At 35.3% G+C, this 27,660-nt stretch overlaps 1 protein-coding gene across 15 annotated transcripts in view; it reads right to left on the reverse strand.

The window, feature by feature from the left end:
* The window catches only part of SOX5 (SRY-box transcription factor 5), a 1,018,145-nt gene that overhangs the window by 22,976 nt on the left and 967,509 nt on the right, over positions 1-27,660 (reverse strand). For all 15 annotated transcript variants that reach the window (XM_017522805.2, XM_017522797.2, XM_017522806.2 and 12 more), the window contains 2 exons: positions 22,463-22,640; positions 10,179-10,324 (listed from right to left, as the gene is read on the reverse strand). In XM_017522805.2, the coding sequence (XP_017378294.1) occupies positions 10,179-10,324; positions 22,463-22,640 (324 nt within the window). The remainder of the gene's footprint in view (positions 1-10,178; positions 10,325-22,462; positions 22,641-27,660) is intronic.

Consider the following 27,660-nt stretch of genomic DNA (forward strand, 5'->3'; position numbering starts at 1 on the left):
CAGAGTTTGGCCATATGTAGTCAAGAGATAGAACACTGATCAAAGATTATAAGTTATCAGGTGAAAGACAATGAACCCCTGAAGGAAGAGTGATCTAACAGTCCAAGCTGCCTATCCATTGGATGGGCTGCCTCAGGATGGAAGAAATTTCCACCTCCTAGGAGATTTTCAAGTAGTGGCCATATGACAATCTACCTAGCATATGACAGATACTGAAGAGGCAATTCAAGATTGAATGATAGGCCCTTTTCATTTTCTTTCAAACCTTCAATTCTATGATTTTATGTCCTACTTGACTGAACTCAATATAACAAAACTATTTTGACACATCTCTCACAAAAAACAGGCTTTGATTCCTTTTAAACATGGATATTTGCAAGATATTTAAAGACAACTATTGCTGATGCTTTCTTTCCACTCCACTGAAATATCTTTTTTAGGTTCTTGTGTAATTTGTCATATTTGTATACTTTCCCTACCTGTAAATGATAATTTTTTAAAAGGTATTAGCTAATAAGTTTCAATACTTAAAGCTATTGTTTTATAATCAATAATTCCATAATTGTTTTCTTAAATTCAAGGAAGACATTTAAAATTTTGTAAAAAACAAAAATATGATAGCTATTCAGACGTATTTTGTGAGGAGACTGTCCAACAGTAATTAGACTTGCACATTCAGGTACTTTGTTAAAGACACACTTACGTATCCCCATTGAACATTACGAATTTAGCCCTTAAAACAGAAAACCACTGCCACAGGAAGGAAAAAAATTCTCTATGGCCTGGATGTGTAATGAACAGAAAGGCTACTCAAAAGAATGTATAGAAAACAAGTAATTCACCAAGAACTTTACATAGGAATACTATCACAGTAAAATATGGGTCCTTGCTTCTTTGTCACCATGGTGCTTTGCTTAAGGTGTGTACATGTGGAAGAAGGGAGGCAGAGGGGAAAAAAACCAAAACCTGGGATTTTAAATGTCTTTATACATGGTCAGCCTTCAGCCAATGTCTAAAGACTATGTTGTTCTTTCAAACCGTGGCAGACAGACATAGTGTACATACTCAATCAAATCAGAAGGGTTAATATGAGAAAATCAGCAGGCCAACTAAGAAAAATAATAGAATTTGCAACCTACGCAGGATGTCCAGTTGGTGGGAGGGCTACACAAATGTAAACACAAAAGTGGAATGTTGTCTGAAGATAATTATTCTATAAACAATGGGTGACTCAGCTACTGAGCTACAGAAACATATAGAATTACTTTCTTCAATTTCTCCTCTTCATGGAATAAAAGCGATAAAACTGTCAGCATTCTTACAAATGTAGCCTCAGTAGCCAGTAGTTACTTCAGTTAAATAAATATAATCTGACCATTTTAAAGAGTCATGGCTTGGTTCAGAAATGCTGGGTCTAACAACAGAAACAGGCACATCAGCGTTATAGGTCACTTTTCAACTATCCATGGAAATTTTAAGTACAGAGAGAGAAAAACATATATTAGAATGGGTATTTTAAACATCATTTTAATGAACAGCTGAAACTTCATCACTTGTTTTATCAGAGATGCTGGGAGAAACAAAGTAACTAAGATTGAGTATATTGTTTTTGCTTTCTTGACTCTAGGATGGGGTTTGGTGCATGGTGAAGACAGGAAGAATGAAGGAAGAAGCAGAAAAAATGAAGAACTGGAAAACAGATGCACAGGTTGTGGCGATGGTGATTGCTTAAATGAAATTCTTTTGATCAAGTCTCAAAAATGTGCTGAGGACTATACATGACCCATGCTGGGGCACAAGCGAACTGAACAGGAACTGAGTTACTTACTGGAATGCCCTTTCCATTGTCCATTAGAAAAGAGACTGGACTTTAAGCTGTAAGACTTCAGTTCAAAGACTGATCTATCACTTGAATTCCTCTAATCTTCTCTAATCTCGTTAAAAAAAAATTTTAAACAAAGAATTACAGAATGAGACCAAACTATGATGGGAAAGCCCTGTGAAAATGTCAAGGTACAAAATAAATATCAATAGTGTTATACTCCTATGACATAGGCATAAGCGAGTCTTTATTTATTTATTTATTTTTGAGATGGAGTTTTACTCTTGTTGTCCAGTCGAGTACAATGGTGTCATCTCAGCTCACTGCAACCTCTGCCTCCTGGGTTCAAGTGATTCTCCTGCCTCAGCCTCCCTAGTAGCTGGGACTACTGGCATGTGCTACCACGCCTGGCTAATTTTTGTATTTTTAGTAGAGATGGAGTTTCTCCATGTTGGGCAGCTGGTCCTGAACTCCCAGCCTCGGGTAATCCAACTGCCTCAGGCTCCCAAAGTGCTGGGATTACAGGCATGAGCTACTGTGCCCAGCAAGTCTTTTTTTATTTGTAAAAGAAGAGAAAATGTGTGACTGAAAAGATACAATGAGACCCTTTAAATAAATTCTACATTCCTCATATTTTCCTAATAGTTGTAAATCCATACTGGTAAAATAGCTTGCAATGAATGTAATAAGGAATACATCTACTAAATATAGAGGGTAACTGCAAAACAAACTTATCCTTAATTATTTAAGTGTCTTAATGTGTAAGTGTCTTGAAGGCAGCTGTTTGATCTTGAAGAGAAGGAAGGGATCAAGGGAGAAAAGAAAGACCACTCTTTGACAGGCGAGGTTTACAAAGAGCAGTTCTGGTCCCATAACAAAAGTGCATCTTACTTCACTTATTGAAAATTAGGAAATTCAGAAATGCGGAATTACGTATGAAAATTTACAATCCCATAACCTTGGCATAACTATTGTTGACATTTTGTTGTATATTCTGTTAGTCTTTTATCTATGCATCACGGAAATATACTTTAAAAAATATCGACATCATTCTATACATAGTGCTTTCAAACTTATTTTTTTCAGGAGTACTATTGTGAGCATATCCTTGAATCCTTAAACAAATAGACAATTTCAATCATCAGAGAGGCCTGTGGGTGTCTCTCTGAAAGCCCAATTTGGCATGCCCTATGAGTCTCATTTTATTGGACCATCCTACACTAACCCCTCTACCAGAATGATGTAAAGAACACAAGACTCTCTGTTTGAAAACATGCACAGCTTTTCTAGGCTTGAAAATTAAACCATAAAAAGTTTACTGGAAAAAAAAAACCTTTAAAAAGCTCCTTAAAAACTCACACCATAATTGCTCCCCACCAAGCGTGGGCACTTGCTAGCTGCAAGTAGTGGCACTGTGACAAATGTAGCAAAACTGAAAGCAGGCTATACTAAGAGAAAGAAAAAGTCTTCCACTGGCCATCTGTGAAAATAAGGCATGTGGCCATTAAATGCAGAGGCTGTAAATATACACAAACTCCATGAAGCAAATGGCAAAAAAGGACTAAACTTCAAGCTCAAACAAATCAAAATGTTTAATGCATAGTTACCACTGCTGGACGAAAACAGCTCTGATCTTTGCAGTCTGCAAACTCGGCATGTATTTCAATTAAATACCCCCAAAAAGAAAAGAAATGAAGAGAAAGAAATGAAAAGACACAGAAGAAAACTGTCTAGAACAAAAGGCTATAGACATCCTATACTCAATTTCTAAAAACAAACAGCCCCTTTAACTTGCATCAGCCTGTCAAGAATGTCGATTGGAATTATTGAAAGGCTGACATATAGAGTGATGGATGGTGATGACATAATACCTATTTGCCTTTTTGTCATGGTCTTTGCAAACTGGCTGCTCTGTGCTGATAATATTCACTAAGGGGTTTTCCTCTCCCCTCCTGTCCCATAAGAAGTGTTCCCTAGCTAAGACACTCAGAATTAAGAAGGTTTTATGAATGAAAAACAAAAGGAAAGAAAACCTAAGGATCAAATGCCAACTTGCACACAAAAAGCTGGTGTGGATTTTCTAATAATCAGTTGCCTAGAAAGCAGTTTTCCTTTCATTTTATATAAATTTTCAGAGTAGAGAGACTCCAATAATAAGAAGGCAAATATTCAACTTCAGGTTTTGTGTATCTTTTAATTAAAGTCACCAATAAATAATTACATGTAAATGTAGAGATTAAAAAATAATATATGCTCACTTTAAAAAGAGAAAATATTAATCACTTGTGTTATTTTAATTTGTTCCTAGGCAAATTCTAGCCAGAAAATCTGCTTTACCACACTGTTGCAAAGATCCATCTTATTTTCCTCCAGAAGGATTTACCCAACATGCCTACTTCCTTTATACAATTTTTCTCTAGCTATTGAAATATCTATTTCTAATTTGACTTTTATAATTTATTTTAGCTAAAGGCAACATTTATAAAACCCATCTGTAAATCATTAATTGAAGCATCTTCCACTGACTAGAGAGGCATGAGTTCCTTCAGAGTCACTTTTCAAAGCAAAACCTGTAATTCACAATTCCTCAGGCCTTCTCCTTATCTAAAGGAAGGAGCATGTGTTAGATAATGGTGAACTACATATATTGTGTCAGTTTCCGAAGAGTTAACACTGCTGGCCCCATCCATCAGATGGCCAGCGAAGCATCAGGAAAGAATGATGGATGTAAAATTATTACAGGGCTGCCATCCGATACACTTACTGCCATTTGTAACTAATGCTGGGAATGACACACTTTTTTTTCATTATTAAACATCCACATTAAGTCAACATTGGTCACTGTCATTTCACGTTTGGCACTCTGTTAAAGGGAAAGAAAAGGGTTGACAATGGCAGAAAAGAGATGGTTGTAATGGACGGGCTTCCAAGTGCCAGACAAATAAAATGAACCTTTGTTTACAACCAGCTATATAGGCTGTGGTAAGGCTTCTTATGAATATGACTCAGAAAGAGTCAAAATTAGAAACTGTTTTCATTATCGAGTAAATTCTTAATTAAAATATGTGTTATTTACCAGATTTCCATCTTATTTGACAGAAAATTACAAAGAATTTGCACTAAAGCTCAGAAGAAAAAGTAAGACATTTTTCCAGCTATGATTTACAATGATAGATGAATTAATAGCCTGAATTCTGTGTTGACATTCCAGGTACACTGTAGGCAATTAATGTTCAGTGAATAAATTCTCTACCTTAAATATATGCACACATTTACATGCTTATTTTTGCGAGTGACATCTGTTTTACATAAGAAAAGGAATACAGAAGTCGGTCTTAACATGTATACGGCATGTATGTGAACATACATTTACAGATTTAACCTGTCATCAAGCAATGTCTCTTGTACACATGCCTGTGTGTCATTTAATTCTTCATGAACCCCAGACAAGGTATAAGACACTGGACATGTAATAGTAGAAAAGCAAAAGATAGATAGATGGCAACAATTATAAAACAAACAAAATAAACCAGTTTCATGAAGGAAATATTTGAGAGATTTGATATCATTTTTATAATGTGGCTGTGGCTGACAATCTCCTTTTCCTATCCAATAGCCATTGTCTTTCTTTTTTCTCCAGCTAATATTACCTTTGATCTCAAGATATCCCTTGATCTCAGAGAAGATAGAACTAGCTCTCTAATTTAGTGTTAAAAAAATAATTCATGATGAATTTTAAACAGTCTCTTTCCTTCGGCCAATAATTGTCTTAAAGATGTTCACATGACCCAGTTCTAGCCAATGAGATGTTTGTGGAAGGCAGCTTGAGAAGAGAAATCAAATATCTGTTTGAATGAAGCCTGAAGTTAGCAAAGAGAAAATGATTTCTGCTTTCTGAGTCTGCCTGCCTTTATGTGGATGCAATAGCTGCAGGTGCAACGATTTTGTGACCCAAAGGGAAAAGTCAAAAGAATCGCAGATTTCAACTCTGATATCAAGCAGATGAACTAATGCCACCAACCTCCTACTCCTGAACTTCATTATATGATAAAAATGAATCACTATTTAAGCTACCATATTCAGATTTCCTGATACAAGTAGTGAAACTCATTCCTAACAGCTATGACAGTATAGAAACAGTCTTCCCAGGATAATTATAATTGGAGTGAGTGACACAAACAGAAAAGCTTCTGTTCTATTTTTCATTTCAGCTGAGGACACTGGGCCTCTATTGTATTAACACTGTCTGGTAAGATCAGGACGACAAAAACTGGGGTTTTTATAATCTCTTATTAATATGGATACTTTCAAACACAAGCTCAAGAACTTGCCCTTGACTCTATGAACAAAATTGTGCCATCTGGGTGGTAATGAAGCAAAGTATGTTTTTTACAAAACAAAATATGTGAGGTTTTTTTCTGTTCCTTCATACCTGAGAAGTTACTTTTTCATCCACAACACTAATCTGTAACAAAGCTGTGTGGTAAAAGATAGCATTATTTGAATATACTATCAGTCTACAACTAACCAGAGATGACAATTACAAATAACACTGTGTCCCAGAGTTTCCAAGAAACCTGACACACACAGTTCTTGGGTATGTTGAAACACTTCCACGAAAAGTAAAGAAATTAAAAAAAAAATTGTTTACAAGTCTTCCATTAAAATGTGTTTCTGGAAAAATGACTTTCATGATGTGTTTTGGTACATATCACTCAGAAATCACTGGTCTCTATCTTCACACCTCTAATTGTTTTCACTGTCCAGTTACAGCTTTTCAGGATTAAGACCTTCTAGCTGGGATAACCACGTGACTGGCTATTTGAGATGTGAAGAAAAGTTAATGTGTATAAGGCTGTGTGCCTAAGAAAACAGACCTCCACAACAAGATTCCAATTATCTGGTATCTTTTAGGTTGATGCAAAGCACCAGGTTGGACCTATTTTCTTTTGTTCCTTTCTCCCAGTTCCTTCCCTTCTTTCTTTCTGCTTTATCTCTCACACTCCTTACCTTACACATCTTTTCTGGGTTTAGGGAGTTAGGAATATTATTATTATTACTTTGAGACAGAGTCACCCAGGCTGGTGTGCAATGGCATGATCACAGCTCTCTGCAACCTCTGCCTCCGAGGTTAAAGCCATTCTCCTGCTTCAGCCTCCCGAGCAGCTGGGATTACGGACTGTGCCAGCACGTCTGGCCAATTTTTTGTATCTTTAGTAGAGACGGCGTTTCATCACGTTGGTCAGGCTGATCTCGAACTCCTGACCTCATGATCTGCCCACCTCGGCCTTCCAAAGAAGTCCTGGGATTATAGGCGTGAACTACCACACCTAGCCGGGAGTATTATTTTAGACAGAAAAACATGCCCTTCTTTTGGGATTCAAGTACTAGAAGATGATAGTACAAAATGTAAGAGGAATTTATCATATATTATTTAATGTCTTTCCTAAACTCTATGGCAACATTTCAAACCAATTACTGATCCACATATTTATTGGCCATAGATAATACTGAGTGATCATAAAACTCAAATAAAATGATAGGTATTAGAAAAATAACACAATACACATGGACATGTGGTTCATGTGAAAGAAAATGTGTCTACCTTTGTCAATTCAAGTACATAACAGATTTGACATGCTAAGCAATATGAGGTCTTTATTCAATTCTATAGGTGGGCTCACACACATAAATATGTAATGAGTAACAGTCAAATAATAATTTGATCCAAACTGTAAGCTCTATAAAGGGAGAACTCACATTTTCTGGTTTAACACAATACCTCCAATACATATCACAGTCTCTAATACATAGCATGTGCTAATGTTCAATAATTACTAATTAAAAGATATAAGTATGACATTATTATCTCATTTTCATGAGTTACACAGACACAGATTGATCATTTATATTCTAGAAATGATACTCAAGTTATTTCAACAGGAAAAGTCAACCACAAACTATAGTAATATCTCCTTCAAAGAGTTTCAATAATTTCAATTACATTTTCAGGTGTCAGGGTAACATAAGGGATGAGACAATTCAGATCCTTTGGTTGAGAAGGTTTCCTTTTACATTACAAGAGTTTGTCATACTATTACAATAATGAAAGTGTTCACTTTCATAATTTAAGTTTTTCACGTAAAAAATTATAAGACTATAGCTCAAGATGTAACTCAACTACATCAAAAGTGCATGGTGACAAGATACAGGAATGAAGAACTTCTTGAGAACAGAGACATCTTAACTGTCCAACAGGTTTTGGCAGGTATTATTTAAAAAATAGATTTTTTTAAGTTGTTATAACTCTACAAAAGAGAAAGGAAAGTTGAAGCAGTAGCTATCAACAGAGGCAACTCTCACTCCTGCAACGCAAGTAAGAGGTGCTAATCAGAGAAATAAAGTATGATTGTGGAGATGGAACAAGAAGTGGAAATAAGGTCCCCTAACAATGGGCAAGTATATAATAAAGTGAATGCAGATGGTTCCACTCCTCTTACTTAATCAAAAGGCTGTGCAAAGTCACTGGAGCCAGCATAAAGTCATGTGTTAGAACAACAGCTGATCTGTATTAGAGAAGATTAACTCACAGTGCCATGGCGGAGGTCTCAGGATTATTTTATGTACTTCCATTGCCTTACAAGCCGTCAGCACAATTATTGCCCTCCGATCTGAATGACTGATCTGTAACCACAGCTAAACAGCACGCTGCTTAGGGGCCTAGGAGCTTCATGAAGATGAATTTCCATACCATCAAAGTACTTTTAATGGGCTCCCTGATCCAGCCACAAGGCCTGCTTTACAAGTATACAGAACTCAGGATGAAGGCTTCCTGTCCAAAAGGATTTGGTCGGTTGTCACTTGACAATTCCCAGCCAGCACTGGGGAAGAGAGGGGGGAGATAGGTAGAGTTGTATCTGCTTTGGAGGATTAAAAAAAAAAAAGGGTACAGATGCTTGCTGAATGCAACCAACTGCTGTATCCACAGCTGAATTCAATGCGCTTAACAAATAACGGCAATTTAGCTATGCTTGCGAGGAATAGCTTGAGTCACTTTGCATTAGCATCTGGCTGAGTGTTAAACTCATTTCTACATGGGGAGCGGAGAAAAGGAATTTCTGTTTAAGCATCCTTTCAAGAATGTTTAAATATTTGAATATAAATTCCTTTATGCTTGCTATCATTCCTTCTTAGAACTGTCACTTTGCTTTCCCCCTTCCTTTTGGTGCTTAGCTATAAAAATGTGCCCTTCTCAGGACACCAATGTCATACGTCTTAGGTTGTAAGAATGCAAGGGATGTATACTGATCCATGCTTTGCTCTCCCCTCTGGACACACAATAGAACTGAAATCATTTCTCCATCCTCCACTTTTACCAGATTACGACCAGGGAAACAGCAGTTGTGACAGGATCACCCTTATCTTTCACCTTCACTATGCAGATTGCCAGCTTTTTAGTGATTATACATCAAACTCCATATAAAACCTGAGAAACTAGAAAGCTATCCAAATTAGCAATCTGCTCATTCTAGACAATTCTGTTTGACTCATAAGCTTCCCATTATGATTAGCTTTCCAGTTATTGCTAAGCAGCTGATCATTTTTTCTCTTATCTACTGGATCTAGAGGATTCTGTAAAGGGGACTAGGTAACATTCTAAAATTTCAATTCAAAACATGTCAGATATTCCAAAAGTACATAATTCTGATGACTTTACAACCTATAATATCTTTCTAAATAAAATACTATGTATGCTTAGACAAAAGGGCCTGAAATCATTGTATCTCAGACAAATTCAGACATTTTACTGGCCTTAGTTATAATACAAATAATGTCAAAATTTTAATAAATACATTTTGTTTTATGATAAAGACAAAATTTCCAGTTGTGAACTCGTCTAACACTTGACAGTGCTTTGCACTAGAAACATAATATGACAAGCTCAGGATCCTAAATACTTAGAATATGAGCATGGGTATCATCCAAGCTTATGCTGATTAAAGAAGATTCAGCATTTCAAATCCAGCTCATCCCCAAATACAAGTTAAGCATCTCTGAAAAGCAAAACTTTTAGTCAGACTCAGATATTTCAAATGCCATTTTGTTTTGATACAAGCTGTGGCATAAAAGGGGATATTCACTGTCAATAAGGTTTGGAGATAGATAAAGAGAATTATAACTCTTCTCATTTCCAGATGGTTTTGATTAGGATGACAAATGAGGCCTTCTGAAGTGATGGAGGAAAAAAACGGACAGAGAACCATCATTCTGAGGATGGTAAGACAATGAAAAGATTTTTTTTAAAGCATTAGGCAATTTAAATATTTTTAGAAAGTAAGTTATTTTATGAACTGACCTTTTCTGTTCGGCAGTTATTGAGACCCAGACTATTCACAACAGCCACCTTCCCATCAAGCACCTGTTGTTCCCGTCTAAGTTGTTCCTTCATTTGCCGAGCTTCTTGGATTGCCTTGGTGACAGCATCGTGGTCATTTAAGTAACCTGAAAATGAGACAGATCAAAGGACATCTTTTGTATGAATGCATGTCTACGCTAGCCTTTAACCATAAAAATCACTTCTTCTTTTGGTAACAGCTACTGTCCAACCTATAATGATTTCTCCATGGAATTCACCTAACATGAATAAATAAATAATTGACAATGACTAATTCGCAGAGTCAAACATGCCATATATAAACATGTTTCTAATATGTTCAAATATCTGGAATAAAAATATAATATCTGTGTGAAATATGGTTGTTTCCAACTATTTTGAAATAAGTTAAAAATATAATTTTTAAGTAAATGCTTTATTATTCGAATATTACTTTGTAGTGCAAATAAAAAACCCATTTTTAATTTTTTTTTCCTACAAGGAACGTTTGAATGTTAGCATAGAATTTAGGTATTCATAATTATAACCATGATTATTGAGTCTCTCCTAGTAGTAGAAAGACCACTTAAGAGGGTCTGTATAGCACTATTAGGTTTGTTATATACAGAAGAAATAAATCATTATTAACTGACTGAAGAGCATTTTCCTCCTAAATCCATTTATGGTGAAATAAACCACAGGTGGCAGTGGTTTGCTATGGAAGCAAACTTGTAATAGGCTAAATTTCAAGCACAGAATGTAACCAAGCACCTGTAATTGTTTGATAGGAAACTGTGGCTACTCTCAACTATAGCCACACTTACTTCACACTCTTAGTAAGATGGCCAAATGATCAGCTTATGTATGTAACTCCACAGTCCATGGTTAGTAACACACACTACCAAAATATTGCTTTTACAGAATAACAGGTGTAACAACCAAAATTAATTTTTAACTTAATTTTAACACTGGTCATTTATTTATTTGATGCATGTTAGTATGATGAGCTGCATGATTTTAGAATAGAATATTGATGGAAAAAAATGTTTTGCAAACATTTAAAGAAAAGCTAATATCTCATCTTTTTCTCTCCCTATCTTTTAACTAGGGCATAAAATGGCATAAAATGAATCTGTAATATGAAATTGCCCAGAAAAGGGACTTGTTTGTGACACGAGGCTAAATCTAACCAGATCCATTGGTGAGTTGTGACAGATGGAGGGACTGTGAGACAGAAGGCAGGCACTAATCACACATAAAATGACCGGCTTGCCTCAACATGTTCCATGGATTCCAGCAAACTTTACACCCTAATCCATTTTTAGAACAAAAAACATCTGGGCCATAAATCCTCTAATCTGCCAAAACACGCTATTAAATCCCATGATTTGTTGAAAAACACTAAGATTAAAGAAAGGAAATATAAAATGGCTAACTGCCGTGTTAGGAAAGTGTTATTAATACTCTTTGTCTCAATTATGAATGTTCTGGTACTGAAGAGCCTTGTCTAATCATGTCAGATTACACATCCTTGTTGTATTGCTAAAGTCTTCTATCTGATCTGGTGATTGCCAAAAAACACAGAATATTTTCTTGCTGCTTAAACGTTTCTATTCAAGAAACTCATGTCAGATTAGTGCAGTATTCAGTGCTGGCAGGTTTCTAAATGATCCATTTTCCCATATTACTATGCACAGAGTAGACCTGGTCCACTGATCTCCTTGAGGCAGAAGGAAAAGTTCCAGTGTAGGCGATAGAGAGGGGAAGCTTGAGAGTGATTATATATTTTGCCTTTCAGAGCGAAATTCATTGGCGCTTATTCAAAGAATAAAACATCTCTGCTCATTATAAACACAATAATGAATTGAAAACAACTCTAAACCTAGAACAGATCTTTAGGGTTAATATTTACTGTAAAAGAAGATTGCATTTTATTATCCTCAACATCCTAATTTGGTTCTCCTGTGCATCCTTCTTAATGTATAATTCTTGAAGTTGTTCATGAACAATATTACTCTAGATAGAAATACAACTCTCACATGACAATGATGATCTTGGTATATGTTACTTTAGTAATATCTTAAGAGGGTCAGTCTGATTTTTCTATGCTCTAACCCCTGCTTATATACAACCTGGCATCATACATTTTTGTAGTCTATTTAGCTTCTATGTAGTCTAATTAGCTTCTCCAGAACACAAATATATTTGAAATGGCTTGGCACATGGCACTGAATAAAAGCATGAATTCCTTATGCTTTTTAGGGACTGCCAAGATAACATTGTGTAGGAAAGATGATTAATATAGATGCAAGAGGAATGTAAATTATTATGAGGGGGAGTAACTGACAGACCTATGTTCTGTAATGGTTATTTCCAATTTGAGATGTGTGTTTCTGTGCAGGTAGAAATAACTGTTGACTTTAAAATAAACATTTTTGCTTTTAGAGACTCTTGAGTTTTAGTTATAATGCTATTTGAATGTTAACATTTGTATCTGCTATGTTAAATCATAAAGCCATTTATATATGACAACATTCAATCTTAATAGGATTGTTTCCTGGTTCTTTACAGTTTGTTCTCATCATAGTCACTAAATCCTTAAGCCTGCTGACTCCATCTCTCTCAGCAAATGGCCTTGCCTCTGGTTTTGGAAGGAGCAATAAGGCTAAGCTCTCACCTTCCTGACCCTACCCTCACTCTTACCTTCTGATGGCTTCAAATTCATTTCCATTTATGCCATTTTGTTCCTCCTGTTTCAATAAAAATGGTCCCTTTGCTCTCAATCAAGGCAAATTCCTAATCTCATGTTAGAGTTTTGGATTTCTTTTTTTTTTTTTAAATATATACATATATATTATTGCATTTTAGGTTCTGGGGTACACGTAAAGAACATGCGGGATTGTTGCCTAGGTAAAAACATGGCAATATGTTTTTTTCTATACTTCTCTATTGATTATTCTATTTCTCACTGTATCATCTATCTAATCATCTCTACCACCTCAACTTGTAGATAAAGTTCTCCTTTCTCCTAAAGCAAGCAAATAAAGTATCTTCTTTAACTCCATTTTGCCTTCTTTTTCCAACATTGTTTCTCTTTTTAACTTCTAAGTCAAGCTTCTAAAAGTTGCATTATCTCATAATCTCCCTTTCCCTCCTTACTCTCCAATTCTCACCTCAATCTTGTTTCTGTTGCTATTGGTCTTTAGGTGTCAAATAAATCCAAAGGACATTTTCCATTTCTTGACAGGAATGACAGCACTGACCATCCTCTCATTATTGAAACTCATTTTAGCGTTATTCCTTTTTCCTCACTGCCTCCTCTGTGTTTGTATCCCTGGGATCCTTCCTTCTCCTAATCCTTAGATTTTGGTCCAAGATTCTAATCATCAGAAAAAGCATGTAAGTTTTGGAGCTGGGAAAGCTTGAATTGAAATCCTAGCTTTGACACTTACTAGCTATATGAATTGTTTTACTATTCTACATTGCAATTGTCTCATAAATTAAATAGGGGTAACACTCCATAACAGAAATGTCAAGATTAAGTGAGTTAATGTAGTTTTTTAATTATAATAAATGGTAAATGAAAGCTATTCGGTAACTGTCACTTTATAAAGTGGCATAGTAAAATAAGTAGAATTTGGAAATTGGATTCAACTGGATCTGGGATTTCCACTTCTCAGTAAGTGTGATATTTGACAAATTTTAATGCTCAATCTAAGTTTTCATTTCTCTTACCCATAAAAGGAAGGTAAAGTTAATGGAAGAATTAGATGAAAAAACACATGTGAAGGAGCAGATAGCACTTGGTATCTGTGGAGGCAGGAAAAGATGTTAGACTCCTTTCTTTACTCGTTTCTTTACACTTTCATTTTCCCTATATGTTCATCCTTAGCACTCTTGTTAACCTGCGTTGACTATTATGATGAAATCTGTGGGGGCACGTCATTCACTGGCTGGCACAGAGGTTTGATGGAACGGGTGTCAGTCCATAAAGGCCAGAAAGATACATAATGGTTACCTGATAGATACATTTTATTTTGCCTTCATTATAGATTCAAGTAGCAATTGCATCTAAAGTCAGGATCAGATGGGAGGGCATGTGTATAGGAGAGGTTTGGTGAACCTCAATCTTAAGAGGAAAATGAGATGGCAAAGGTCAATATAACTCACAGTTAACATCTCAGATGAGATTTGGAAAATGCAGGTAAGGAATCATTAATGTAAGAAATTTGTGAGATTCTGTAACTTTGTTAAATTCTCTATAATTTGATTTTTTTTTTTTTTTTTTTTTTTAAACAGGGTCGCACTGTCACTCAGGCTGGAGTGCAGTGGCATGATCATAGCTCACTGCAAACTTGAACTTCTGGGCTAAGGAAATCCTTCTGCCTCAGCCTCCTGAGTAGCTGGGGCTATTGGCACGTGCCACTACCTCCCGCTACTTTTTAAATTTTTGTTGAGATGGAGTCTTGCTATGTTGCCCAAGCTGGTTTTGAACTCCTGGATTCACACAATCCTCTCACCTTGGCCTACCAAAGTGCTAGTATAACAGCTGTGAGCCACCGCGCCTGGCCTACTATTTGATATTTTATGCTTCAGTATTTCTTCTTAACCATTACCAAAAATATTCTCAAAGTTTTTGCTTTTCTTAATTAAAAAGGCCCGTTATATATTTTTTTCAGGGGCAGAAAAGAAGGGACAAACTAGAAAGTATAATTTTGGAGGAGATAAATTCTAAAAGGAAAGAATTAGTAATGGCTGCTACATCAAGGAAAGAAAATAAAATACAAAATCACTTGTAATGGGTTGAATCATGTCTGCCTAAAAGAAATATTGGAGTCCTAAACTTCATTATCTGTGACTGTGGCCTCTTTTGAAAACAAGGTCTTTGAAGATGTAATTAAGGATCTCAAGGTGAGATCACCCTGAAATTAGGGTGGGCCCTAAATCCAATAACTGGTTTCCTTATAAGAGGAGAGAGATTTGACTCACAGAGATAGGGGAGAAAGCCAAGTAAATATGGAGGCAGAGATTGGAGTTAAGCATTTATGAGCCAGGGACTGCCAGGGAATGTCATCAGCATGGAGGCATGGGACAGGTTCTCACTCAGAGCCTCCAGAAGGAACCAACCCGCTGACACCTTCACTTCAGATTTCTAGCCCCCGGAAGAGTGAGAGAATAAATTTCTGCTTCAACCCCCCCAGTTTACAATAATTTGTTATGGTAGCTCTAGGAAACCAATATACCACACCCTTGGTCTTTACTATGTCTCTAAGAATTGAGATGTGATCCCAAGAATGTAAAATAACTACTGCTTGCCTCGAACCCTCCCAGATTGCCAGATACATGTATCTGTTTATTGACTAAGCTTCTCTACTTGAATGTCCTATGAGTACCTGAAATTCAGCATAGCTGGCATAGAATTCATCTTTCCATAGCCTCAATCTACTTTTTCTACATTCCACAGACCTTGTCAGTTGCCCATTCAATTCTTGGGAGTAAAGTCTCTCCTCTACCCACTAAAGATAAAAGGCAAGCAAGCCCTGACAGTTGCACTTCTTCCTCAGCTCTCAAATTTGCTTCTCCATCCTCTGCTTTCATGAAAACCACCTGAGATCTCACTGTGCCTTACCCTCCTAACCAGTTTTCCTATTTTTAGGCTTACGCTCTTTGAATTCATGTCTACTCTGCTTCCAGATAAAGAACTTGAAAATATTGAAAAAAAAAATGCTAGGCATGGTAGCACATGCCTATAATCCCAGCACTTTGGGAGGCTGAGGTGCATAGATCACTTGACCTCAGGAGTTTGAAACCAGCCTGGGCAACATGTTGAAATCCCATCTCTCCAAAAAATGCAAAAAATTTAATGGATTGTGGTGGTGCTTGCCTGTAGTCCCAGCTACTTGGGGGGCTGAGGCAGAGGACTGCTTGAGCCTGGGAGGTAGAGGCTTTAATGAGCCATGTTCACCTGCCACTGCACTTCAGCTTGGGTAACAAAGCAAGACTCTGTCTAAAAATAAAAATAAAAATTATCTATCTATCAATCATCTATCTTTCAAAAAAAATTGGATATTAAAATCCCTGATTATAAACCCTCTTCTGGTACCCTAGTGCTTCAAGAAACATTTCATAAAATAATGATCTGTGATAGCCCATGAAAAATAATTCCATGTACAAGTAAGTGTAGGAAATGCGAAATTAAAGTTAAAAAGGTTTAACTGCATGAATTTTAAAAATTCTGAATATGTTAATGTGCATTGGGAATCTTGAAGAGATCATAGTATGCAGCTTTTACTGGAACTTTAGAAACTCTTTTAAAATGTTCCCTAAAAGTCATCATTCCGAGATAAGTTGCAAACTCATTGACAAGGCCTAAAAGTCTCCTCCTGTTATCAACTCTGCTTATCTTTCCTGTGTCCCCTCTTGCCAGTCTCTCATGAGTCCTGCATTCAAGCTGCACAGGACTCTCTTCTATTCCAAGGACAGGCCTTTGTCCTTTCATTCCACACTCCTGCATCCCAAGTTTTTCTCTTTTGCTGAAATGCTCTTTCATTCTGGTGTGTTTGTAAATTTATTCAAACATCACCCCTTCTGTGAGAATCTCTCTCACATACCCTGGACATGTTCTTCCCATATAGGTGTTCCTTCAAAACCTCGTAAATGCTTTTAATGTCGTATTATCTTACATTTGTCTTTCATATTGGTCTATGGCCTACTTGGCATTTTTTTTGTTCAAACTATTATTCCTTTGGCCCATGGCAGGATCTGTTGAAGAAATAAATGCATATTCTAAGTTGAAAGTATCTGCCTTGATAATTCCAAGGCTACTGATAATTTCTGTCTTCTTATCAATAGAAGCCTGGACCATATGGCACAGGTTTATTAAAATTCATGGATTTAACAGATGATATTAATGCAACACAAATCTTAATTTACTACATATTTATTTTATATAGGACTTTTCCATTGTAAGTAAAAGTAACGGCATATGTGTTGCCAGTGATTTTCAACAAATATTATTTTTTTTCTATTTTTGTGGTCATTGATAAGCATTAAGTTTTTGGAACCCTGATATGTACACATTTCTTTATCCTGTGAAAAGAAAAGCTCACAGGAATTAGATAATACACATGAAAGCAGTTTGCAAACTGTAGTGTTATGCAAATGTTAATTGCCAGGTGTCTTTGCATGATACCTCCAGCTTCCTGATAATTCAGTGTCTTTCCATGAATCACAACATTCTTGTTCATTCCTTCAATCACCTTCCCACAAACAAGGTTTTTCTCATTAAAACCCTTGTATACATTTTGCTTAGTAAAAACAAGCTGAGCATGGTGACTCATGCCTGTAATCCCAGCAGTTTGGGAGGCTGAGGTGGGCAGATCCCTTGAGTCCAGGAGTTCAAGGTAAGACTGGACAATATGGCAAAACCCATCTCTACGAAAAATGCAAACATTTTTCATACTTTTGTATTTTTGGTGGTGCATGCCTGTAGTCCTAGCTACTTGGGAGGCTGAGGTGGGAGAATCATTTGAGTCCAGGTGGTGGAGGTTGCAGTGAGCCAATATTGTACCACCACGCTCCAGCCTGGGCAGCAGATAGAGTAAGATTCTGCCTCAAATAATAATAATAATAATAATAATAATAATAAATAAAAATAAAATAAAAAAAACTTTCAAAATAATATCCTCCTTCAAGTCATCATACCTTAAACTAGCATGTTGTACATATAAAGTAGCTAATTAATGGACTTGGAAATACCGCCCTTTGTTTTACTTGGTCAATGTGCATCTACTCGATTTGTTCAGTTTTCATGTGTTAATGCCTTTGAGGAATGAAGGCTAAGAACAGTACATTCCAATATGTTTCAAAGATATGCTAGGCAAAAAGACTGTAGGCATCTAAAGCCTCAGTCCAAGGCTATTGTCTGCTTATCCTCTAAGCAAAATGTATGGCAGAGAGAAGGTATTTAAATCTCATTTGTATGGATGAGTGAAACAATAAATGACTGAGAAGAGCATCTATTGCAGTGGCGACCAAAAGGCATCAACTAAAAAGAGTAAAAGCTAACCAATAGATTATGGGTATAAGGCTCCAAAATCTATTGGCTGTAAGTCTAGACAAGCTACTAGATTTTTATGAACACTTATTTCCTTAAAATTAAAAGCTGAGGTAATAAACATAGAATCACAGAACTGTCTATGCTCTGACAAAAAATTACTTCAAATCCCTGTGTGGACACATAGGCTCTTTAAGTCTGTGTTCCATATCTGCTAAATAACAAGCTTTGACTAGATTACATGGATATCTACTCCATCTAGTTAAGGGTCTATAATCGTAGAACAGCTGCAGTGAAAAAATAGATGAAAAAAATGCTTTCAAAAAAAGTTAAAAGTGTTATACATATGTTTTATATAGGTGGAAAAAGCCAATAAGGGAAAAATAACATCTGGTCAAAGATTCTAAAATTATCCGTCATTCTTCTGAACTATTCACGGCTTTTAAGGATCTCCTTTCTTTGGAGCTGCCTATCATTTGCGTACCATATCAAAAGCATTCTTACAGGACACACTGTAATATTGGTCACCAACCTCAAAAAGTCACTTTCTATATGTGTAGCTAATAGATATATAGCAAAGAGCCCTATGTCATTAACAATAACTTAAGTCATCTTTCAGTCCACAGTTTTCTGTGGTTTATTAATGGCATCACACATTAATTCTTCTTTCAGGAGTGACCTTTACAACACCATTAATCCTCACTGCTTTTATCCAACTACATTATTACTCATTAAAGTTTCAGCTTTCAACATCTGCATTTGTTGAAAAGAGAAAAGTAAATTGTAGTGGCCTCAAATCCTTGGAAATTATGAGAGATGTGTATGTGGTAAAGGAACTTTTCAGGAAAAAAAAAAGATGTTTTAGTAGTGGGGAAAGTCATGATAAATGACATTAAGTATGTTCTTGCCTTTCTAAAATAATTTGTCATACTTAATCCTTGGGAATGCTAAAGAAAAAATATTCATACATGATAAAAATAAAAATTAGTTATTCTATTAGTCACATATTCTAGTTCTAACATCATAAAAGTTGTTCATGTACCAATACTATGACATTTATGAGCCTACATGTGTATTATGATAGTGTACGATTCTTGCCAAATAAAATATTTTTTCTTTTACATAGTACATGAAAGTAGATCTAATCTTGGAGCCCACTTAGGATGTTTAGCAGAGTAGCTGGAGTTAGGCTATAAGGTGAAAAAGCACACATGTGTCTGAAACCTTTTTCAAACTTCTCAAAACTTCCATTTTCACTGTGGACCCATGCCTAGACTGAATTTCTCTTAACAAATAATCTGGAATTCTACTTTGTGGAGATTAAAGCATTTGATACACACTCCTTCAGCCTTCATTCTCATCATTCCAAAATTTCTCTGAAATTTTACCATTTTTCTCTTCCTTTCCTTCAGTCTCAGGAAGAAGAAAAGTTTTTCTCCTTTCCAAGGGTTAATTCCTTCCCATCATCTCCTTGCTAGCTTGTCACTCTTGTACTTTTTCATATCTAGACATGTCTCTAACTCTTCTTCCTCTTCCCCCTTGAAAAGTAATATACATATTCCTATTTTAAAACCTGTCTCTACTTAGCCTTCTCAAACTATTATCACTTCATAACACCAAACTTAGAAAAAGATGAATTTATATCACCAAATTAACTTTCTTTCCTCTTATTCTTCCACTCTGTATAATTGGAAATCTATTCAAACCATTCTATTAAAACTTCTCTGTCAGTCTACCTGTCCAGTTAAAATCTTAAGGCTCTTACACTTCATGTTCTTTAATTTTCCTGCAGAAGGTGTACCATTAAATAATCCCTCTTTTTTGAAGCTTAATTTTCCTAGGCTAGCATGACATTACCCTATCTTGACTCTTATTCTGAAACACCCACTTGCTCTTCATTCTAAGACACTCAACTTACTCTTCATTAGCTTTGCATCTAAAAAAAGTGTAGTCGTTCTACAATATGTCCAATGATACTTTTATACTCTCTACTTCAGTTGGAGCCTAATTCTGCTTCCCTTGAGTTGGGCTGGACTTAATGATTCTCCTATAAGAAACAGAATAAAGCAGAATTGCCTCTGAATGACTTTGGAGAACAGCTTATATAAGACGCTGTGCCTTTCCCTTTGCTCTTTCCTTGGATCACTCACTCAGGAAGGTTCACTGTCATGCTACAAGCAGCCCAAGGGACAGGCCTATGTGGCAAAGAACTGAGACCTCCAGAAAACAGATAATAATAAATGTTAAATAATAAATAACAATAAAAGAGACAACAAATATTGGTTGTTTTAAGCTGCTAAGTCTTAGGTTAATTTGTTACACAGCAATGAATAATACAATACCAATGTTCTGATATTAATACAGTACATAGGTATCATAAATATTAGTTATTCTTTACTAGTATCTAATATAATACCTATGATTCTACACTCCACTTCTTACCACACACAGCCTTTTTTGGTGGACTTATTTGCTGTCCTGACTTCAACCACCTCATTAAGGAATAATTTCCATATCTAAAATTCTAGCACCTCTTTGCTTATGAGGCTTATATTTCTAGCTTCTTCCTGAACATCTCTACCTAAATAGTTCTTTGTGCTTCAAATCAACACATATTAAATTTTTATGTCTTCTTTTTTTTTTTTTTTTTGAGACGGAGTTTTGCTCGTTACCCAGGCTGGAGTGCAATGGCATGATCTCGGCTCACCGCAACCTCTGTCTCCTGGGTTCAGGCAATTCTCCTGCCTCAGCCTCCTGAGTAGCTGGGATTACAGGCACGTGCCACCATGCCCAGCTAATTTTTTGTATTTTTAGTAGAGACGGGGTTTCACCATGTTGACCAGGATGGTCTCGATCTCTTGACCTCGTGATCCACCCGCCTCGGCCTCCCAAAGTGCTGGGATTACAGGCTTGAGCCACCGCGCCCCGGCCCAATTTTTATGTCTTCACACAAACCTGCTCCCATTCTGGGCTCCCCTTTCATAGTTGATAGAGGAACAATCCTTGTTATTTCATAAATTCAAAATTCTAGTTTCCTCTGTCTACAATTTAACCTTTATCAGATATATTTTATTGTGAATAAATTATGTCAATTCTTCCTTACTTAATATCTTTTTACTCTATTCTCTCCTTTATCATTGCTTATTTCTATCTCACCTAACTTATTCTTGCCCTATACCTAAACAATGGTTTCCTAAATTCCAGTGTCATTCTGCCATCTGATCCTTTCAGTTTTAGCTTGGATCACTTTCCACTACATATTTTTTATATAATCTAGACAAATCAGTGCATTTATCAAAAATATGCTATTTAACTTTGTGATTTTTCTTACTGTCTAGAATGCCTAGAATCTATCTCTTCTTCAAGGCTGTTTGAATTAGGATACATCTAACTCATACTCTTCTGTGGTCCTTCCCAGACAGAATCCAACACCCTCCAATCTTTGTAGAATTGTATCTGTGCTCTGCAATAGCACTTATTAGAGCTGACTTATACCATAGAAGGAATGACTTTCCCTTAGCTAAACTATGAGCTCCTTGAAGGCTGACCTATGCTGGCGTCCTTAAAAATTGAATAAAAATAATAAAATATAAATAAATCTGGGTTCAAATCAGTATCCACAGTCTGATTTATGCATGCTAAAGTTAAAATCATTGAATTTTTCAAAGTCAGCTTATAGAAGTGTTTTCTACTATTTTGTTTACTGAATTTACAATTATGTAGAATTGAAACTATCCACTCTTTGTATTTTGGTGTTTGCAAATAATCCTCAAGCAGAACGGAACTGAAGAAACCTAACATTCTTATGGTTGATTGATGACAGAGGCAAAATGTATTTCATCATAATGCATACTTTGTACAATTCACAAAAAAATGGAAATTTCAGTGATGGAAAAGGTAAGTCACCTAACAATAACATTCTGGAACCATCACTGCTCACTGCAATGTACTTTAGTCCTCTTTTTATAACCGTATGGACATAGTTAGAAATATAACCTACACAATTAGATTTTCAGGAGGGCATTATAACTTAGACTTTATTGAGAAATTTCATTTGCATGTTTAAAACAGACCTATATGGTTCTTCAGATTGGAACTTTCCTACAGAACTCAAGCCATGTAGAGAGTATATGTGATGTGCCATTTAAAGATGATTCCATTCAATAGCCATAAACAGAAAATCAGCAAGAACAAAAGAAACAGAACTTACCTATTGTGCTAACTCTGGCTGAAGGACTAGCTAACGCTGCTGGGACAGAGGCTTTGAGGGGGCCTGCCCCACTGTTTATTCTCAGAGCTGGCATATGGGGAGAGGTGGGTGATGTGGGTGATTTGCCATCAGAGGTCTTGGGTTTAGCTGATAGGTTCAGTGGCTGTGCCACTTCATCCTGCAATGATCATTAGAACATGAGCTGTGATAAGGAAAGGCTGATCAAAAATGCCTAGAAAAACACAGGTATGCAGCCTGTCATTTCCCATCAAATTACCAATCAGTGCTCTTCACATTCATTCTGAATATTACAGCATTTGGTTGGCTGTCAACATAATGTCTCTTTCAAATACACATTCAAAATACCTTTTGTATAAGATAAAGTACATGTGTACTCAACTACCCACAGAAAGCAGACCATTTATGTAACCGGTAAGAAATATTCTTAAAAGGCTACTCTTTGTACTATATTCATTTGTATCGAGAAACATTACACGTTAAATTTGAAGTTATGATCTAGATAGGGTTTTTTTTTAAATCTCCAAAGAAAAGGGGGTAGGATCTAATGCATCTTTGAACTCTCGTGCCTAGGCAGAGCACCTGGAACACCCATGATGGAGGACCACAGATAGTTGTGTGCCTCTCATCAGAACTACTCTCCAAATTCAACACATAAACAAGAAAATTTCTTTCTTAGAAAATAACCCTTTCTCCCTAGGCTTCACAGAAACACCTTTGAATTTGATGTAAAAGTGAAAATAAACATAATTAACATTACCCTAATATGTACAACTTAGTTATAAGTCATACCACTCTAAACGCTTAACAAACACCATGTTTTCAAAATTCAGGTTTGTTTTCCAGATTTTTCTTTTAGCATAGTATCTGTGTCACGAAGATCATGTGATCGATTTAGCATGTTTGATGATTTCCAGCTGTTCTACGGTTTAACAGGTCAAAACACAGTTTATACTCAAGTTCATATCTTTCTCTTAGGTAACTTCATACAGGAGACTTGTGGATATAATATCATTAAAATTTATATTATATCATATAAAAATATAAGAATGAGATAATATTATTGTATCACTTTTTAAACTGAAAATTGAAAAAGTTATTTTGTTCCTTTCCTGTGCTCAAAAATTGGAATATCATGCCACTTGTTCATATACTGATGTTTACAATATATCCAATTTTACATTAATATTATTGCAGAATAAAAATTTAGTTTCCATTTAGCTATTTCATGAGTTAAGAACATAAAATATTTACCAATAACAGGATGATTTGTTGAAAGTAGAAAAATTTTTAATCAAATGGGGTAGTCAGGTGTACATGTTAATTGCTGTGTATAAAAATTTAATGCACGGTTTTACGAAAAGAACTGTTGAAATAAATCACTTTACAAAATGGTTAGGTGGTAAAATGTGACATATATTTCAAGTATATGTGTGTGTGTGTGTGTGTGTGTATGTGTGTGTGTGCATATATATATATATATATATATATATATATATTTGAGATGGAGTCTTGCTCTCTTGCCCAGGCTGGAGTACAGTGGCATGGTCTCAGCTCACTGCAACCTCCACCTCCCAGTTCAAGTTATTCTTCTGCCTCAATCTCTTGAGTAGCTGGGATTACAGGTGTACACCACCATGTCCAACTAATTTTTGTATTTTTAGTAGAGACGGGGTTTCACCATGGTGGCCAGGCTAGTCTTGATCTCCTGACCTCAAGTGATTCATCTGGTCTGGCTTCCCAAAGTGCTGGGATTATAGGCATGAGCCATGGTGCCCAGCCTCAAGTTTATATTTTTAAGTGGTTTAATATTATTAGATTATTGTTTCATTCTGTGGCTATGTGCACTTAAGAATTCCATAAACAGATTAGTTAAAAAAAACTACTCTTGTAATACATTCTGTTTATATTGTTTCAGAAAAAAAATGGAAAATTCATGAGATAATTCAAATTAGCAATCTTTTATGATGTCAGATAATTAATAAAGACCATTATACCAAATCTATATCGATTCATAGGATCCTGACAGGAAGTGAAATAATTCCATGATTGAGTCAACATATAATTTAGGGAAGTTTACTTTAGCATTTTAAAAACTTATAGGGGCAATATTATCCCTAAATTGTTCAATGTGAAACATGACCTGTTCAACTGTAATCTGTATATATGATGTCCAAATTGGCAGCAACACAGAAGTAGTATGTCCTTGCATTTTAATCTTGTATGGATGAATATTTCTCAAAATGCAGCTCACAGACTAGCACCATAAGCACACCTGGGAACTTGTTAGAAAGGCAAATTCTCTAACACAAAAACTATGGGGACGGGTCCCAGCAACCTGTGTTTAACAAGCATTCATTCCAAGGTGATTCTGATACACATTCAAGTATAAAAGCCACTGCCTCATATATTAACAATATAAACGGAGATTATTGAAAAAGTTTTATTAGACTTCAAAAGCCTTTAAAAGCTTCTTCTGTATAAGAAGATAACATTTAAAAATATGTAATATTACCTCAGTCTTTAAAATATGAGTGGGACATATATGCTAATAATAAATGGAAATATTCATATTCATAATAAACAAAACGTTACTGAGAGTCCATGGGACAGTAAAAATTAGAATCCAGATCTACTCTTGTTCAGTTAAGCCACAATATCCTGTCAAGAACTTTACTATTTACTACACTGCTGTAAATATTCCAGGCACTGTTTTCCCCTAGCAATATAGTACCTCTTTACTGCCTTCTGGGTGAAACAACTGACTTTTTTCATGACAGCCTTTAGAACTTCCTTTTGACATCATCATAACTCTTGCAAAAGTTTTGGGAGATGCTTGGGTCAAAGGTGGCTGTTTTACTTGGATGTGAAGAAAAGAAAAAGAAAGCAAAAATAAAAGAAGAGAAGAAGAAAGAAAAGAAAAGAAGAAAAGAAAAGAAAAGGACTGTATTCCCAGAGTTGGAATAGGGAAGATATTTACGAACATAGAGGAAACAGTGTGAGTGTATAGTGAGGGTGGAATGGTGGTATTGATGAAGATGATGTGGATGTGGGTGCTGATCGGATAAACTGTCATATGTCTTAGCTTTTAGCACTCAGAACTATTACATGCACATGCTGAAACATAACTATTCAAAGCATTTACTAGAGCAAGAGACCCACTGGAACTCTTAGTATTCACCTCCATTCAAGGCAGCACAGATATCTGAAAGCCAAAAAGTGCAAGGCCCCAAGGACATAATAGAGGTTGACAGTTCCAAAGTTGATGTAAATGACATTCAAAATTGCCCTTTCCTTCTCTTCCATTGTGTGACCAGGCTAATGGTATATTAATAAGAACTCACATGCTTGATCTTTATACTGGAACTGTATAAATAATTTTGATCCATTATATGATATTATTTCACAATTTTGTTCTTTTAATAATTTACTACTGAGCTATACCAAATGCCTATTATTTATGAAGAATACAATAATTACACTAGTTTCTAATTTTCTATTAATTATTTTTCATTTGACAAGATGAAAATTTAAAAATCTTAACTATAAAATGAACATGGACAATTTTTTTTTGGCATGTACTCATAATATGAATATGTGCAATAAATGCTGAAGGTAAGACTTTTCCTGCTTTGTTTTTTAGTTGTAATCTTACGTAGGAGAAATTTGAAAGCTTAACATGATTAACCCCTATTCTTACAAATAAAACACACATTTAAACATGTTAAATAAATTACTTACAAATAAAGGGATGTGAGTAATTTTCAAGGTCAAAAATAATTGAAAAAGATACTATTTATAACAACTACACCATCAAGCAGTGAGCAAAGCAATTTCCTGTTAATTACTTGCCTAACTGTTAAATGAGGTTGCCAATTGGAACTTTTGAAAATAAAGTATTTCATAATTATTTCACGTATACACAAAGTAAGAGTTAAGAATTTAGTTAACTGCTGAGTAGCTCCAAACTTGTATATCATAAATATAAAATAAGCATTTACGTTTAAGTAAATGTGTTAAGGTAAACAAGTTTTAACTAGTAGAAGGCTATAATTTACATGTCTAGGGTTCATTATAAATATTCCAAAGAGTTTGTTTAATTTTCACAACTATGATGTAATTACTAATCTTGTGGAGGGAAGTAAGGCTTAGAAAGTTCTAGTGAAACCCAGGGTTTTGGACTTAACATACAATACTTTTAGTTTCTGTGAAATATTTAATCTTAGATTTAAAAAGGCTTTGATGGAATATAACTTCTGAAATTCAGTCCTAACTACATAATTCTGTTACACAATAATCACATGAAAGATAATATATATGCAATAAAATGATGTAATACAAACACTTGCTATTTTATACATTAAAAAGTTAAGGCACAAATTGACTTATCTTAGTGACTTTTTTGTGCTTCTCTGTCCTCTACACTATATACCATTGAAAATTTCCTTTGTTAATACTAAAGAGTGGTTTGGACTATTCTTTCAGAAAAATCCCAAGAGTCCATGTATACATGGTACAAAAAATAATATTTTATAAAACCAAATACAAGTTTTAGAAACTCACTCATGATACAACTTCTCCTAATTAATTATTAAGCTAATCTTAGTTATCTGGGACAGAATGCAAAGTAAGTAAAATCCAAATAAACACATAGGTCTGGCAAGTTCCATTTACGTATAGCTACAATAACTTGTCTGAAAGCTAACATCTCAATACCAGTTTGTGGTCACAGTAGTAGAAATACTATAGAAGCTTAATCAGTTAATCCCAGACAATGACAATCTGCCACACAGATAAAAAAATAAATTGCATAAAGAATGTGAAACAAATATGTAGCCTTAGATGCACTGAGGGAATACCAATTGTCACCATAAGCTTATTCCACAGAGACACAGAGATTATTCCACATAAAGTTAACAAACGCTATAAAATAAATATATAGTTAAAATATATTTCATTTAGTTGGTTTTCAAATAACAAGTTTACTCTAGAAGAAAACATGTTACTGTAATGTGATTGTATAACAGTCATAATTTTATAACATACAAATACCAAATTATTTAGAGAAATCAAACATAATTTAACAAAGAAAAAGCATTCTTCTCAATTCTAGGGCATTATTTCTCTCTCCCTACTACTTAGCTTTTCAATTCTTTGTTAAGGAGTTTTAATAGAGAACT

Source organism: Cebus imitator, unplaced genomic scaffold (genome assembly GCF_001604975.1).
Source record: "Cebus imitator isolate Cc_AM_T3 unplaced genomic scaffold, Cebus_imitator-1.0 Scaffold25, whole genome shotgun sequence".
NCBI lineage: Eukaryota > Metazoa > Chordata > Mammalia > Primates > Cebidae > Cebus > Cebus imitator.